The 16,224-nt window shown below is 32.9% G+C and overlaps 1 protein-coding gene across 2 annotated transcripts; it reads left to right on the forward strand.

Annotated features, from left to right (window-relative positions):
• Positions 1-324: 324 nt before the first annotated feature.
• LOC118054480 (ABC transporter G family member 28) lies at positions 325-8,255 on the forward strand. Of its 2 annotated transcripts, XM_035066080.2 has the most exons (13): positions 325-837; positions 942-1,018; positions 1,620-1,895; positions 3,028-3,091; positions 3,186-3,332; positions 3,489-3,597; positions 3,785-4,698; positions 5,559-5,855; positions 6,019-6,498; positions 6,688-6,836; positions 7,092-7,381; positions 7,554-7,687; positions 7,790-8,255. In XM_035066080.2, exons 1-13 carry the CDS (start codon positions 596-598, stop codon positions 7,944-7,946), a joined length of 3,336 nt encoding a protein of 1,111 aa, XP_034921971.1. In that variant the 5' UTR covers positions 325-595; the 3' UTR covers positions 7,947-8,255. The 2 variants fall into 2 exon arrangements, with proteins under 2 accessions (XP_034921971.1, XP_034921972.1); XM_035066081.2 differs by lacking the exons at positions 325-837; positions 942-1,018 and having other exon boundaries at positions 1,820-1,895; positions 3,173-3,332; positions 7,790-8,238.
• The last annotated feature ends 7,969 nt before the right edge of the window (positions 8,256-16,224 follow it).

Raw genomic sequence — 16,224 nt, forward strand, 5'->3', positions numbered from 1 at the left:
ATCAAAATCATTTTCTTTTTCTTGTGGTTCAACCACTGTTGATTAATCTTCCTGTTTAATGGATGGAGTGTTATGACATTTGATTAGAGTTAAATGTCATAAATGTGTTGAGAGATTTATGAAATATTAATTAAAAATTATGCATGAGAGACGTAAGAAAATTTTTATTTTAATTGTTATTAACTTGGGAGGAAGAGGGACACGGATGCCTACAGCTTCTTTTGACAAAGTTAAAAATAATTTGATAGATGGTAGGTCCTCCCTCCCATTTAAAACAACAACAGACAGACTTAACTGTTTGAATCTCCTACTCTTCCTCCCTGCCATTTCTTCCTCCGAGAAAAAACCAAACCTTACCCTCCTCCCTAAATCCTGAGGCCTCTATTTCCCCTATTTTCCAAAAATCAACATCCCTTCCACTTCCTCTCCTCCTCTTCATGAAACCCACCTCCTACCAACCTTAATTTCCTCTACATTTTCTTAACAATCTTTATTTCCTCGTATGTGCTCTACCACATACATTACGATATAGTCAGTTAGTTACTTTTAACATCTTTGAATCTTGAACTGTTACATTTTTTTTCTTAACAAAGATATGAGTAGAGAGAAGTTTAATAAATTAAGACACGACCATTGTTGTTTTCTCTCTGTATCCATCTTTGTTGTTGCATTTGCTTTATCATTGAGCCCTGCTTATTGTCAAGATATCGATGGCTATGATGACAATCCAGCCACGCAGGAGCTATTTTCAGAGCTGGTTTACAACAGTTTCTCGAATTTTACCTCCGTGTTCAAGCAAGATATTGTCAAATATTTTGGTTTCTGCATAACAGACGTGTAGATAACTCAGCCACTCTTTTGTATAAATGTAATGTTAGATTTCAGGAATGGAAGCTGATCATTAAAAGAAGGTAATTTTCTATTTTGATTTGGATTTGCAGGGATGAAGATTGGAATATGGCATTCAATTTCTCCAAAGGTACACAATTCATATCCAATTGCGCCAAGAAGACAAAAGGTACGTACAAAGCTTGGAGCCATGAAAACAAGGATTATTTGGTTAAGGTTCCAGACTGCTTTTTTTTTGTGTGTATTTTATATAGGTATCTGCCTTTTGGGGTTTAAATGAATGCTACACCACTTAATTAGCTCAATGGATATTTTGTTTGAATTCCCTTTACCTTATGGAAAACCAATTCACAAGCTGGAAAGAAAGAGGGATTTGAGTATTTGCTTAATCAGATGGAAGTATCTGAAGGCAATATAAAAAGCCTATACGAAAAAAGCCATAGCAGTTTTTTTTTAGAAGAAGTCGATACATAGAGCATAGAGCCATAGCATTTCCCTCAACGAAAGAGGGTTTGAGGTATAGAGCGTAGAGCATGCCTGCTAATTTTCCTTTATTCAATTACAAAGCAAATTATGATGCCTAATTTAACAGATTAAAGTTTAAATTCATGGTTTGCTATCTTACTCGGATAGATGTACTTTGGTACTTGCCTTTAGTTCATAAAGAAACGATATTATTGAAATACCTGCTACTCCTCTTAGTTTGTTAATCCAATTTCTTTCTGTAGTAATATGTTCCCGACATTTTTCATGTCATTTTGGTGCTTCAGGAGACATGCTAAGGCGTACATGCACAGCAGCAGAAATAAAGTTCTATTTCAACAGTCTCTTTGAAAAAGGAGCAAAGAAAAGCAATTATTTGAAACCTAACAAGAACTGTAATTTGAGTTCATGGGTTTCTGGGTGTGAGCCAGGATGGGCTTGTGGAGTTGGTAAAGGTGAAAAGGTTGACCTCAGAAATTCAAAGGACATGCCTTTTAGAACGACAAATTGTGCAGCTTGTTGTGAGGGTTTCTTCTGCCCTCATGGTATTACTTGCATGATACGTAAGTATTTGGAAACCCATCATCAACCATGGAAATAGTTAAGAATTGAATTTGTTATGTGCCCTCGGTATTTTTGCTGCATTCCTTGGTCTAATTACTAGCTTTTTATTAGCATGAGTAGATCTTCTCTTAATCTGCGTGCATTGGACTGGTGACCACTTCTTTTTTTCTCTTTATTTTCATTCTCAGTGAGCACCTCACATCATGAAACCATTCAAATTATATACAGCTTCGAATGTTATGTCAATATTCCTTAAAAAGAGTACGGGGATGTGGTTTGCACATCTCCACTCCAGAATCTAGATGAATTATAGGCCTTATGTATTCTATGCAAGACTCTATTTTCCATCCGAATACTCATTTCAGCTCCCCCCATGTCCCATTTTTCTGAAGAGCAAAAACTGGCAAGAAATTAGAGTACGTTGGCATTAAGAAAGTATTAAAGTATTTTCACCATTAATGGAGGAAAATTGATGAAATGAACTTTCCTAGTCTGAGTCTCTAATTGCAATTTTATAAACTTCTGCCAATGAAAGGGAGCATGCAGAAACCGCTTATTTTTCATATTTTGTCCATGCATTACCAGAAAACAGAAGATGATCCAATGGACAAAAAAGTCTAGAAAGTATCTATTTATTTTTGAAGCGTGGATAGTTATTTTCTCACTTTCCAAGCTTCCTCGATGATTATTTTTTCACTTTTCCGTTTTAACCGAAGTGTTCATCCAGATATGTCTAGGAATGTACTAGTATAAACTCTCGAGTCTGTATCAAGTCAATGGATCTCCTTAGTATATACTGCTCCTGTTCATCTAGGAATTTGTCTGATGCATAATAGTGAGATGTGATCACTGCCACTTAAAAGAGTGTCCTTGGAAAACAACAACGATTGTATTAGAGTCCCACATATAAAAGGCATTCACCGTTTCTCCTTAATTTGATTCTATGTTGAATTGTTTTAACAATGTTTCCGGCTTTCATTTCTGAACTTTAAATTGTTGTTTACATTGATTTCTTTCTGGTAAGTTAGTTTGTTGGATTCATTGTTTGTGCATATTTTCCTAATTGAGCCACACTAATTGAGCCACAACTAATATTCTTTATATGTTGGCATTTTCTGTCTGTCTCTGAAGCTTGCCCACTGGGTGCTCACTGTCCCCTTGCAAAACTGAACAAAACCACTGGCATATGCGACCCGTAAGCTCATTCGTGTTTTGTGCTTCTGCAGTTTTCAAGTTTTTTCTTCTTTATCATACATACATTAATATTTATTAGCAGAAATGTTTTGCAGATATCATTACCAATTGCCTCCAGGAAAGCCAAACCATACTTGTGGTGGAGCGGATATTTGGGCTGATATTTTGAGTAGTAGAGAGATATTCTGTTCAGCAGGATCATACTGTCCGTCCACAATTCAAGAGATTCCATGCAGTCGTGGGTATTGTTAAATTATCCTTGAACTTCCAGCAGTAATCTATTGAATTGCATGTCTCACCTCTCTTTAATTTGATGTTGGCATTTTTTGCTTCAAACATATCACAGCCATCTGTTTTGCTTTTCCTGTTACTAATTAAACTAAGTAGCCTTTTTTCAGACATTACTGCAGGACTGGTTCAACGTCTCAAACAGGTTGTTTTAAGCTGGCAACTTGTGAAACACAATCAGCAAATCAGAATATCACTGCATATGGCATTTTATTTTTCGTGAGTCATCGATTCACCTTCCAACTTTCATGATAGTAATGAAACACTATTGGGCACTACATGTTCTGTTGGTGGGAAATATTGATGATATACTTTAAACTCGAAATTTTCTCATGATCTAAGCTTGCATTATAGGTCATCTTTTGTGCACAACCATCAGATCTAATCGCTTCACTTGTCAATGTAGGCTGGATTAAGCTTTCTGCTTATCATTATTTATAACTGTTCTGATCAAGTTCTTGCAACTCGAGAGAGAAGGCAAGCAAAGACAAGGGAGAAGGCAGTTCAAAGTGTAAGAGAAACTGCTCAAGCTCGTGAAAAATGGAAATCTGCAAGAGACATTGCCAAGAAGGGTGCGATTGGATTACAAACCCAGCTGTCACGCACATTTTCTCGTACAAAGTCTAAAAGGCCAGTAGAACAGCTAAAAGGTTTTGGTCAAGCTAAACCCGGATCGGATGCTGCTTTACCACCCATGCCGGCAAGCAGTTCATCTCAGCAATCATCTGGAAAAGGGAAGAAAAAGGGAAAGAGCAACCTCACACAGATGCTGGATGATATTGAGAACAACCCCGAGGGTCACGAAGGCTTTAATTTGGAAATTGGAGATAAAAATATCAGAAAAAATGCACCAAGAGGTAAGCAGTTGCATACTCAGAGTCAAATGTTCAGGTATGCATATGGACAAATCGAGAGGGAGAAAGCTATGCAGGAGCAGAACAAGAATTTGACCTTCTCTGGGGTAATTTCAATGGCTAACGATACCGAAATCAGGAAAAGGCCTTCTATTGAGGTTGCTTTTAAAGATTTAACCCTCACTCTGACGACTAAACACAAACATCTGCTAAGATGTGTGACTGGGAAATTATCACCTGGCCGAGTTTCTGCTGTCATGGGTCCGTCTGGGGCTGGAAAAACAACATTTCTTTCTGCTTTGACTGGAAAAGCAACTGGCTGCACCATGTCTGGTATGGTTCTTGTAAATGGTAAGATGGAACCAATCCAAGCATACAGGAAAATCATTGGTTTTGTGCCTCAAGATGATATTGTGCATGGAAACCTAACAGTGGAGGAGAATCTCTGGTTCAGTGCAAGATGCAGGTATTCAACTATTAATTCACCATTCATTAATAACCCCAGTTTTGGTAATCTCAATTCATGTAGCTCTCAGAATGATGAGTCAATGTTTGACATCGAACAAGTTTTCATGTATTCAACAAAATAAATTCATCTAATGTTAGTCCTTCCGGAGTTAAACCAACATGGACAGATACAATTTCCTAACAGATGGAAGTAGAACCTGGCTTCCAGGAACTGTTTAAGAACAGAAACTGTAAAATGATTTTCATGTTAATACATTTCAGACTCGTAGATGTTTGAGTTGGTAAACATTTAAACTTATGAACATTGCTAGAAATTTTTATGCATTAGGTGGTCAATTTCGATTGTATACACATATATATACTGTTTCTACCAAACAAAGGAAGTTACCTGTGCTAAAATTTTCTAAACATATCTGTTATTCCAACTGATGGCATTGGAGCTTCCTGAAACTTTGGAGTTTCGACACGGTGTGCCAAATATTTTTCCTCGTAAGAGAAAACCTTTCTGTTTCTTCTTTCAATCCACTTGGCATCATTCATATATGTAGGCATTTTGCTTCAACACAACATGAATGTGCAATTGTTCTCTCCTTTCTGTTCCTTCTCTGTTATGTATTTATTTGCTCTACCTGCTTAGATCTCCCTTTCTCAAAGCCTTACCCTTTATATATTGATTTGCTCATGCTGCTTAGATATTTCTCTCTCCCTCTCGTTCATAAATTCACCGTCACAAATGCTGCGGCTGTTCAATAGTACTTGCTTTTTTAGCATATTTGTTTACTGGGTTTTTGTTATATAAACTTTCTGATTAAGTTAGCGAATACATTTTCTGGTTTTTTATTATTATTATTATTGCAGACTCTCTGCTGATCTACCAAAACCAGAAAAGGTTCTAGTTGTTGAAAGAGTTATTGAGTCCTTGGGACTGCAGGCAGTGCGAGATTCTCTGGTTGGGACGGTGGAAAAGCGAGGAATTTCTGGAGGTCAAAGAAAACGTGTCAACGTTGGTCTTGAAATGGTTATGGAACCTTCACTTCTGATATTAGATGAACCCACATCAGGCTTGGACAGTTCATCGTCCCTGTTGCTACTTAGAGCTCTTCGACGCGAAGCTCTTGAAGGAGTAAACATATGCATGGTTGTACACCAACCGAGGTAATTTACTCCTATTACGATAAAAGAGTTGTATTTCCTGGGGATGTGCTATATTTCAAGTTTTTCTCTGTTCCAATAAGTAGAGATTTCTGATTATGTAATATAGTGGCCGTAAGAGAATATTAACTTTCCTGTTCTTCCTTTTCTTTGTCGGTTGCTTCAGCTATACATTATTCAGGATGTTTGATGATTTGATACTTCTAGCTAAAGGTGGCTTGACAGCATATCACGGATCGGCCAAGAAAGTCGAGGAGTATTTTGCTGGCCTTGGAATTACTGTACCTGAGCGCGTGAATCCTCCAGATTACTTCATTGATATTTTGGAGGGCATAGCGAAACCAAAATCAGGGGTGAACTATAAACAACTTCCAGTTAGATGGATGCTTCACAATGGCTACCCGGTTCCAATGGATATGCTGCAGAATACAGATGGATTGGGAGCATCCTCCGGTGAAAATTCTGCTCATGGAGCAAGTGAAGTTGGATCTGAAACAGGGTCTTTAGCTGGAGATTTTTGGCATGATTTGAAATCTAATGTTGAGACAGAGAAAGACAACTTGAAACCCAACGTTTTGAAATCAGGTGACTTATCCGAACGGAGAAGCCCTGGAGTATATCAGCAGTATAGATACTTCCTGGGGAGGTAAGAGCGATCTCATTTCTCTATCTGTGCTGCATGTAAAGTCTAACCCTCTACTATTATAATGATAATAGCGATTGTGCTAATTGAATTTCTCTCAAGTGAGATTACTTGATTTTGAGATGATTAATTTTACTGAGTTTGTGTTCATCATAACAAGCTAACATAATCTTCTTGAATGACTTGTTGCAGGGTTGGAAAGCAGCGGCTACGAGAAGCAAGGGCACAAGCTGTAGATTATTTGATTTTATTGCTAGCTGGAATCTGCTTAGGAACACTAGCTAAAGTGAGCGATGAAACTTTTGGGGTGGTTGGTTACACATACACCGTCATTGCAGTTTGTAAGTGATCAAAATCTCCAAGTTCTTATATACGCAAGGCTTCATTAGAATATTCTTGCTTGGGACATAGGCTTCTGATGTTGAAAATGTAGGGTAACTTGTAACAAAAAAATCTGCACTCTGTTAAGTGCCAGTTGCTTTACATGCCAATTCGCCTTTTTAAATTGAAAGTCAGCTTCCCTGTGTTCCTTTATGAAATGCACTTTTGTACAAGATTCATTCTCACCAGTCCAAGTGTTTTTGTCGGACTTTCAGCACTCCTGTGTAAGATCGCGGCTTTGAGGTCATTTTCTCTGGATAAGCTACATTACTGGAGAGAGAGATCTTCTGGGATGAGCAGCTTGGCATACTTTCTTGCAAAGGATACAATAGACCATTTCAGCACAATTGTCAAGCCACTTGTCTATCTGTCAATGTTCTACTTCTTCAACAATCCAAGATCAACAGTCTTAGATAACTACATAGTCTTAATCTGTCTGGTGTATTGTGTGACTGGAATAGCCTATGCGTTGGCCATTTTCTTTGAACCAGGTCCAGCCCAACTGGTGAGCATTTGAAGAACAGTTTGCATTCAGAACTCGCTAGCTCCATAAATCAAGTTGACAAATCATGAATCCATCATCCATTACCCTTGTACACTAAACACCCAAATCATCCACATGCACGTATAGAAATGGTTTTCACTTGCACTAACAAGGCATTTTTTGTGACGTGCAGTGGTCAGTGCTGCTTCCGGTTGTTCTGACCCTGATAGCAACCCGTACTGAAAATGATGGCGTTGTGAGTTATATATCTAACTTGTGCTATACTAAGTGGGCGCTGGAAGCATTTGTGATATCAAATGCTAAAAGGTTTGTGCCTGACCTTGCTATTCCTTCTCCGTATGTGAAAATGAATCTGTCTTTTGCATGCAGTATACCAGTTCCTTAACCTCTGAATATTGTGTCATCCAGATATTATGGTGTTTGGCTGATAACAAGGTGCGGTTCACTCATGGAAAGTGGGTATGATTTAGGTCATTGGTATCGGTCTTTAATCCTCCTCGTTTTGACTGGCATAGTTAGTCGTGTTGCTGCCTTTTTTATTCTGATTACCGTCCACAGGAAATAAAGTTTTTCCTTGCTTTCTTTTTGTACAAAATAGAGAAGAAAATACCAATTCATATAGATTATTTGAGAGGGATCGAGTTTAAAGCCACGCTGCTACATTGATGTGGGTGTAGATTAGTGTTGAAATTAAACCATACTAAGGTACCTCTGCTTCATTTCTGCGTGATGATTTGTATAGACAGATGGACCTTTTTTCTTCCCTATTTCTTACAACATTACACACCAGGAATAGAAATCTATCACACTTTTCCTAATTCCCTCCAGGTTTTGTGTTTGATGAACAGGATAGAAGGGATTCATTGCACGGCCATTTAAGAAAATAATAATCTCTTCTGCCATCTGAATATTGAAATACAAGAGACTTCAAGGTAGATGTGAGATAAATTGAATAAAAACGGGACAGTTTTCTACTGTAAAATATAAAAATATGTAACTATACATGAATGTCTTCAGTAATTTTGACACAAAAAAGTAACATTGAGGTAAACAAGGTAAGATGATTATTGTCTTAATAGAAACTCCTTCTCAAGTGCTACTTCCATTTTCGATGGCTGCATCCAACTGAACAAGTGCTTAAACCCCTTTTCCCCCCCAAGAAATCTGTAATCGACAAAAACCATGGCCCCTCAGAGCTAAGCTGCAGTTCCACCCTTGAACACATCAATTATAACTTGTGAGGTCGACTTGAACATTTATATTATAATAACAATAAAGAAAAATACGATAGAAAATCGACGGAAATAAATATGATATATGTTGACGGCAGATACAGATATTATCACTTTGTTTTGTGGAGTGGCGTGTTGTGTTTCTACCGTCATGTTCAAAGAAACAGTATTGAAAAGTATGTTTGGAAGTAAGGCCTCAAGAAAGCAATGGCGGCAAGTAATACACGTTATGATGTAAATGTTTCTGCTTTAATATGCTATTGTCAGGGACATGGCTGCTTGCTTGAAAACTTAGTCGAATTATACTTACAAACTAAAAAAATAGGAGTCATACACACATGCTTCACTGTTGATATATTTACAAACTATAAAAACAGGGGCCATACGAACCTTCTTCTCGATCGTCAGCTAGTTTTTTTAAAAAAAAAACATTATCTTATCAATTCCAAGAAAACAACACCCTAATATTTTTTTTGTGTGAGTGTATTAAAAAACATGATAAAATTACAATGATCGTGTTTTGTGACGAGAAAACCTTCGAAAATGTCATTTTTTTTTATCAACCCAACACTGTCAATTTGTCTTTAACCCTCAGCAACTGCCTGCAGATTGCAGAGAGAGAGAGAGAGAGAGAGAGAGTAAAGTAACGCAGCTAAAATAATTTATACTGCAAGCAAACTTAAGTCCCAAGCTGCAAAAAGTGCCGCAATGATCGCAAGTAATTTTTGTTCTTCTTTTTTTATAAAAAAAAAAAAAGCCACGCAAATTTAAAAAGAAAAGGGAAAAACACCGGGTAGGCGATAGATACAAAAGCTCATTGGCGACGAGGACAAGAAACTAGCTGGACAAGAGGAGGCGGCATAGACTCCGGCAAAAAAAGAACAGTAGCCGGTAGGCACCATGGAGCACCATAGAGTCAAGGCCAATGAAAAACCAACAAAGCAAAGAGAAAAAGAAAATAAAGACCGGATGGTAAAGGGTTACTTGTCAGCAAAATTTGACTAGACTAGTCATTCTCGAAGAAACTTCAACGTGGATTTTTTTGCAGAGACAAATCACAGTTGTAAACGGTACTTTTTATAGAATTATAACAATTTTGGTTGATAAGATGCTCCACCAAATTTTCTAATGTTGACCAGCCACCGCTGTTTCTATTATTCGATGTAGCTTGTTAGACATTAAGCATGGGCTACTAGTCCTGATTTTGATCGTAGATTCTTAATTAATTTGTACAAGATTTAATATATATTTCCAAATCCCCATAAACATGTTTTTGTTGACTAGGTGCAGTGTGAACAAACGCAAACAATCCCTTTCATTTTTATTTTATTTTTTTGTAATTAAAGATTCCGGACATATTTATACGCACCTTGATTAATTTTCTAAAACCTTGAAGTTAACGATTAGATAAACTTTTAATAATCATAAAATTTATAACACTCGAACTGGTGACATCTGAAAAGCAAACTCAAATCCCTTTGATTTTCTCTTATTTATTTATTTATTAATGTGGATATTCGAGTCAGCTTGCTCGTACCTTAACTAATCCCACATGCTTTAAAATAACGACTATGTGAGACTCCAGTTATTATCATATTAACAAACACAAGAATCAAGCTAAAACTACAAGTAGAATAAACCCTTTAATCTAAAATTTTTTTCATTAAATCACCTACTAAAAGATTAACTACCTTTCATTTTCTTATTTTGACATGTGCATGCATTCGCTAAATTGTAAGATTATAAGACAGTTTCATGATAACTGGCTTCTATAATAGATGATGTCCCAAAAAAAGGCCGAACCCCTTTTATTCAATCTGTATAATCTCTTAATTTACTTCATCTTAATCACCTTTTCCTTTCAACAAAGGTCCGTTACGTTTAGGAGCAGTGAGCACACAAATGCCAATAATTCTCCACCATCCCTGTATCGCTTTCTATTTTTAGAAACAAACTAGTTACTTGATCCTGTGGGATAAAATTTTTTTTGTTAAAATATAAATATTCAAACATTTCAAATATATTTTTTATTTAATTATAAATCAAAAGGTCTACATATATATTTAATTAAATATATTGATAATCATTTATATCAATCAATACAAAAAAATAAAATATTAACCATTATATTTAGATCACTTCGTTGCAGGTCAACTTTATTTTTTTCCGACACAAAATAATTAATATGTAGATGTTATTAATTTATTTTTTGATATTAAATAAAAAAATATAACCGTAAATAAAAAGGCTGATATTAACTTGTAATAAATTAAAGTAAAAATTATATGTATTAATAAAAACATGTAAAGTCCGAAAGTAATTTTTAACATAATAGAAAAATAGAATAATGTTAAAATTAGTACAATAAAACATTATTTCTTTGATCTTTGTATAATAACTTTTCAAAAAAAAAGTGTAAAGAAAAAAATTAAAAAACAAATTACAAAAAATAAAGGCAAGTAAAAAAAAAAACAGTATAATTAAATAGGTGAAGTGCACGGTGATAAATATTCAAAGTGTAAAAAATAAAAATTAATATTTTTTTCCAAAAAAAGTATAAAGAAAAAAAAATAAAAAACTAAAAAAAAAATTATAAAAAGATAAAGATAAGAAAATAAATGATAATAAATATATTAAATATAAAATAATAGGAACACCAAGTATAAAGAGAGAAAATATATTAAAAAAACTTGTTTCCTAACAAAAAAAAAAAAAAAAACCTAAAAGTTATAATCTTATCATTGATACAGTTTAAAATTTTGACAAAATTTACGACTATTGTATTTCTATTTAAAAGCACCATTTCATTTGCTTACGAGGGTGTTTGAAAGTATGGTTGCTGTTATTTTTCAAAATATTTTTTATTTAGAAAAGCATGTTAATATTATTTTTTAATTTTTAAAAATTATTTTTGAAATCATCGTATCAAAATGATTTGAAAATATAAAAAATATATCAATTTAAAATAAAAAATATATAAATTTCTTTTAAATTTTTTTAAAAATACTCGCAAACAGGCTACATGTATAATAATTACCGGGCTTGATCAGTGGATGGCAAGAGCATATAATCTTTTATCTAGGGAGGCCAATATTTCGTAAAAGCGCATAAAAAATTGTTATACGTTCAGCAATAATTTTAGAAACTTTTCAAACCTTGGAGGACTAGAGCCGTCCTTGAACTCTCTTTCATCCACAGATACATATACTTTTCAACTCGGAACGTGCAAATAAACATGTCACATAAACTCGAGGCGGTGTGATGCACGCGGGAAACTTTGGATCGGGAATCTTTTTCTATACTGACAACCGCAGTTGAACAGTGACCTTGTTTGAGCTGAATGACCTCATTTTCATTCAACACAACTCTCTTGTAGTTTGAACTTTGTAGGTCACATTAATTTGTTTCCACTCAAATAGTTCCGAATCTCTGATGATAATATTTTGTAATAAGTGTTCGTGAACACTTGTTTGCCACACTCGAATAATTTTATATATTTACAAGGAATTTAAGAATACAGTTTTTTTTTAATGTATTAAATAATTTTTTTATTTTTAAAAAATATTTTTGACATTAGCATAACTAAATATCTAAAAATATAAAAAAAATTAATTTAAAAAAAAAATTAATTAAAAAAACACTTTTAAAATTTAAAAGAAATGGGATTTCTCTGTTTTTATATAATTGTCATAGCAACTCCAACAGAATAACTAAATGAGAAGGCAAATGTCATTTGGCTTTTATATTTTTACTTTTTATATTCCAACGGAGCAGCTAAACAAATAACTATTATGGCTATTTGTTTCCTTGGCAGTTGCTTCTATATTTAACTGCAGAAATGGCCAAAATAATAGTTGTTAGCCAACGGCTATTTTTATAGTCATTGGCCTACAACTCTTTTTTTTTTTTTCTTTAAACAGAGAAGAAATTACTTTTATATCACTCATATTAATTATATAATTAATAATTAATATTAATTTTATAAATTACTCATATTAATTTTATATTACTTTTATAAATTACTCATATTAATTATATAATTAATAACATCATAATTATATTATATATAAAATATCTAAATTAGTTATATAATTATATTAAAATTAATTTAACATGAAATATATTAAAATATAAATGGATTTTTTAAATAGATTTTTATCATTGGAATGTACATAATTAAAAAAATTATATTTATATTATTTAAAAAGTTATTTTTTTTATTTGACTTTTTAATATAGTATTTTTTATTGGAGATGTTCTAGAAGCTAAATTACCTTGAAACTTCAAAGCTAACTAATATGGTTGAAATTCTCTTAAAAAGAAAGTTTTACCACGCCAAGCTTGAACATGTCAAAACATAGGTCGCGTCATGGCTTATTACGCGTGTAATTTAGTGCTCGGTATTCTTTTCAACATGATGCAGAAAATGGCTCGAGATATATTAATCAAAGAGTCTAGTCAGGTATTTAAAGGAGGCTAGTCCCGATCCTACCTGCCTTTTTTTTTTTGGTTCTTGTGCCTGGAGAATCGACTGATGCCACTAGCTAGCTAGCTACGTATAATTAAAAAAAAAAAAAAACATGGAGTGGAGTAGATTATGAGTCAGTCCTTTTAGTTTTGTAAAATAAATTAAATAGTCATTTTAAGTTTCAAAAATAATTCATTTTTAGTTTTTAATGTATTTGTAACTTGATCCTTCTCGTCAATTTCATGTGCCAGTTACACTTTTCATGGCGGCTGAAAGAAGATAATACTGCTGGGTCCATTATGCATGCAGTAGTCAGATTCAAAACACGTGGAGGAAACCAAAAGTAACAAAAAAAAATATATATATACATATATATATATATATATATATATATATATATATATATAAAGGTTATTGACAACCGCGAGCTGTTGACGTGCCGCTGTCCACTACTGACCGTCAATTTTTCAAACCGCATGCCAGGATGCATCTGGACATATAAATGAACTTTTGTTTTGGTTTTCAGGTACATAAAAAAATATTAAAACCCACACTTTCATTTGTTCATTATACACACACACATATTAAGTGAGTAATAAAAAAAATATCCATGTAGTGTTGCTAAACAAATTCAGTTTTTGTTTTAAAATAATTCTTTAATATTATATCATAATTTTAATAATCAAGTAATTAAGAATTTAAATTTTATTATTTTATTGTTTTCTAATTAAATTAATAAAATTAAGTATAATATAGTTGTGGTCGTGTATAAGTTCCAAGCAAAACTAGCTTCATTTAAGAGGGTATATTATTATTTATTGAGTTTCATGTGATAACTTGAGTTTTTGAGCTATGATGATTATTTTTATGGTATTAAAGTTTTAATGATGAAATAATTATAAGTTTGGATTTCACCATTTTTACTTTTAAAAAAAAAACAACACAAATAATATAAATTTATACAAGTTTTAAACTTAACGAACTTTTATTTACCGGATATATTACAAAATAATATAAAAATTATTTTTAAAATCTTAACTAATAATTTAAATTTTTAGAGTAAATTGATTCTTTTATTATAAAACATACATCTCCCATTCAAAAGTAAAAGAAAAGGTTAAATATAGCAAGATTTTTCTTTGCGTAAAGAGTTTTTTTTTATTTATTTATTTGAGCCAATTTTACCCTCAAATATACATTAACCCAACCTATTTATTTGGATGAGATTTCAAGTAAACTCATCAGAATTAGTTATGTGATTTAGAGTTGATTTGATATTATGATAGTAGTTATTTTTTAAAGTGTTTCTATTTTAAAATAAATTTAAATAATATTTTTTTAAAAAAAATTTAAATTTATTTTTTATATCAACATGTCAAAATGATATGAAAATAACAAAAAATATTAATTTAAAAAAAAACAAAAAAATAAAATTCTTTAAAAAATATTTTTTTTTTTTTAAAAAAAAAAACTCTTACAAATAATAATAAGTTCGTATTTGAATAAATATTAACTTTTTAAACCACATTTTAAGCCGGAGCCCAACATGCTTGGACGCATGATCTACCAAGTAAACTTTTTACAAGTATCAGCTATCGGTTACATGATTTACCAAGTACCACTTACTATTATCACAACTATTAGTTACATGACTTACTACGCACCACCTGCTACTACAATAGATATCGATCACCTAACTTCCCAAACATTATTTATTATCAATTACTGACCTTCTCGACTTTTTATATAAAGTCATCAAATAGCTTTACTATTAAAAATAAATCAGATTAATTAAACACTAACTAATTATTCAATATATTGATTTTATTGCCAAGCATATGAGATTTTGATACTCCTGAAAAAAATGATAAAAGTTAGAAAAATCAAGGTCAACGACATACTATTAGGTAGCCAGCTACTGCCATACATATACCCGTTTTAAAAGAAAACAGATTTAAATTGGGCTCGTAATCATGAAGGATGCTTGCTTGAATATCATAATTCTTAACCGATCTTTCACCATCTTAAAAAGCTAGCAGTACATCTCCAATTTAAAACCTCAAGCTAAACGAATATTATCTTTATCACTTAAAACAATTAACCAAAAATTTATGCTATATTGATTCTACATTTTATTTTATTTAAATGAAACATACTGAGCTACGATCTCTATACCGATCATATTTTAGGCTAAAAGCTAACATTCAAGGGATGGATTAACGGGTCAAGAGTCACCGATTTTGAAAATGGAACTTTGAAAGTACTGTTGTTAGTCCAAGCCTACATAACTATATGCCGATAAAAAAATCAAATAATTAATTTAACCATAGTTCTAGCAACTAGCTCTATATACGTAGCAGCCTATGCAAGAGATCTCGATCGAAGCTTCGTATCTTATATAAGTTCAATAAAACTTCAGATTGTGTTGATATGTATGGAAAGTACAACAACACATGTCAGATATATTATTAATCTATTTACACATTCATCTTTTATATACACCAAAAAAAAAAAATCTAGAAAACGTTGAGATATATGACAAAAGGATCGTATCTTGTGGGCGTGATCTCTACCAACTACTGTTTCCTCGACATCTAATGCTGACATTCTGTCTTTGAATGGAAGTGTGTGTGTGTGTTTGTCTAAGCACATGCTGTGACCAAGAAATTATAGGGCGGCGTCCTCCTCTTCTTCTTCTTCTTCTTCCAGTTGTTTTTTTTTTTTTTATTTTTTTTTCTCGGTGGGAAACTGTGAATTCTCCATGCTATTATTCAGTATTCACACCCATGGAGCTTCTTAATATTTTAAACCATTGAGTACTCCTGAACGAAATCAAAGTTTGGTCAAAATCAACCAACATATTTAATATCGTACGTAAGGTTTGCTTTGATGTTTTTATTTCTCTAACTAATCATAAAATTTTAGACTATCAGATTTTTTATATTGAATAGACAAGATGTATTACTCGTCCACTGATCAATCCATTTCCAAGTAAATAAAAGTGCAATATACCAAAAGTAATTAATAATTTTTATTCAATATTTATTTATTGAATCTTTTTTATATATATACACAACTAGAAGGGTATGTATCTAGCACAATTAATGGCATGACACCATCCTTTGTACTTTTAGAAAGAGACC

The sequence above is a fragment of the Populus alba genome, chromosome 3 (genome assembly GCF_005239225.2).
Source record: "Populus alba chromosome 3, ASM523922v2, whole genome shotgun sequence".
Taxonomy (NCBI): domain Eukaryota; kingdom Viridiplantae; phylum Streptophyta; class Magnoliopsida; order Malpighiales; family Salicaceae; genus Populus; species Populus alba.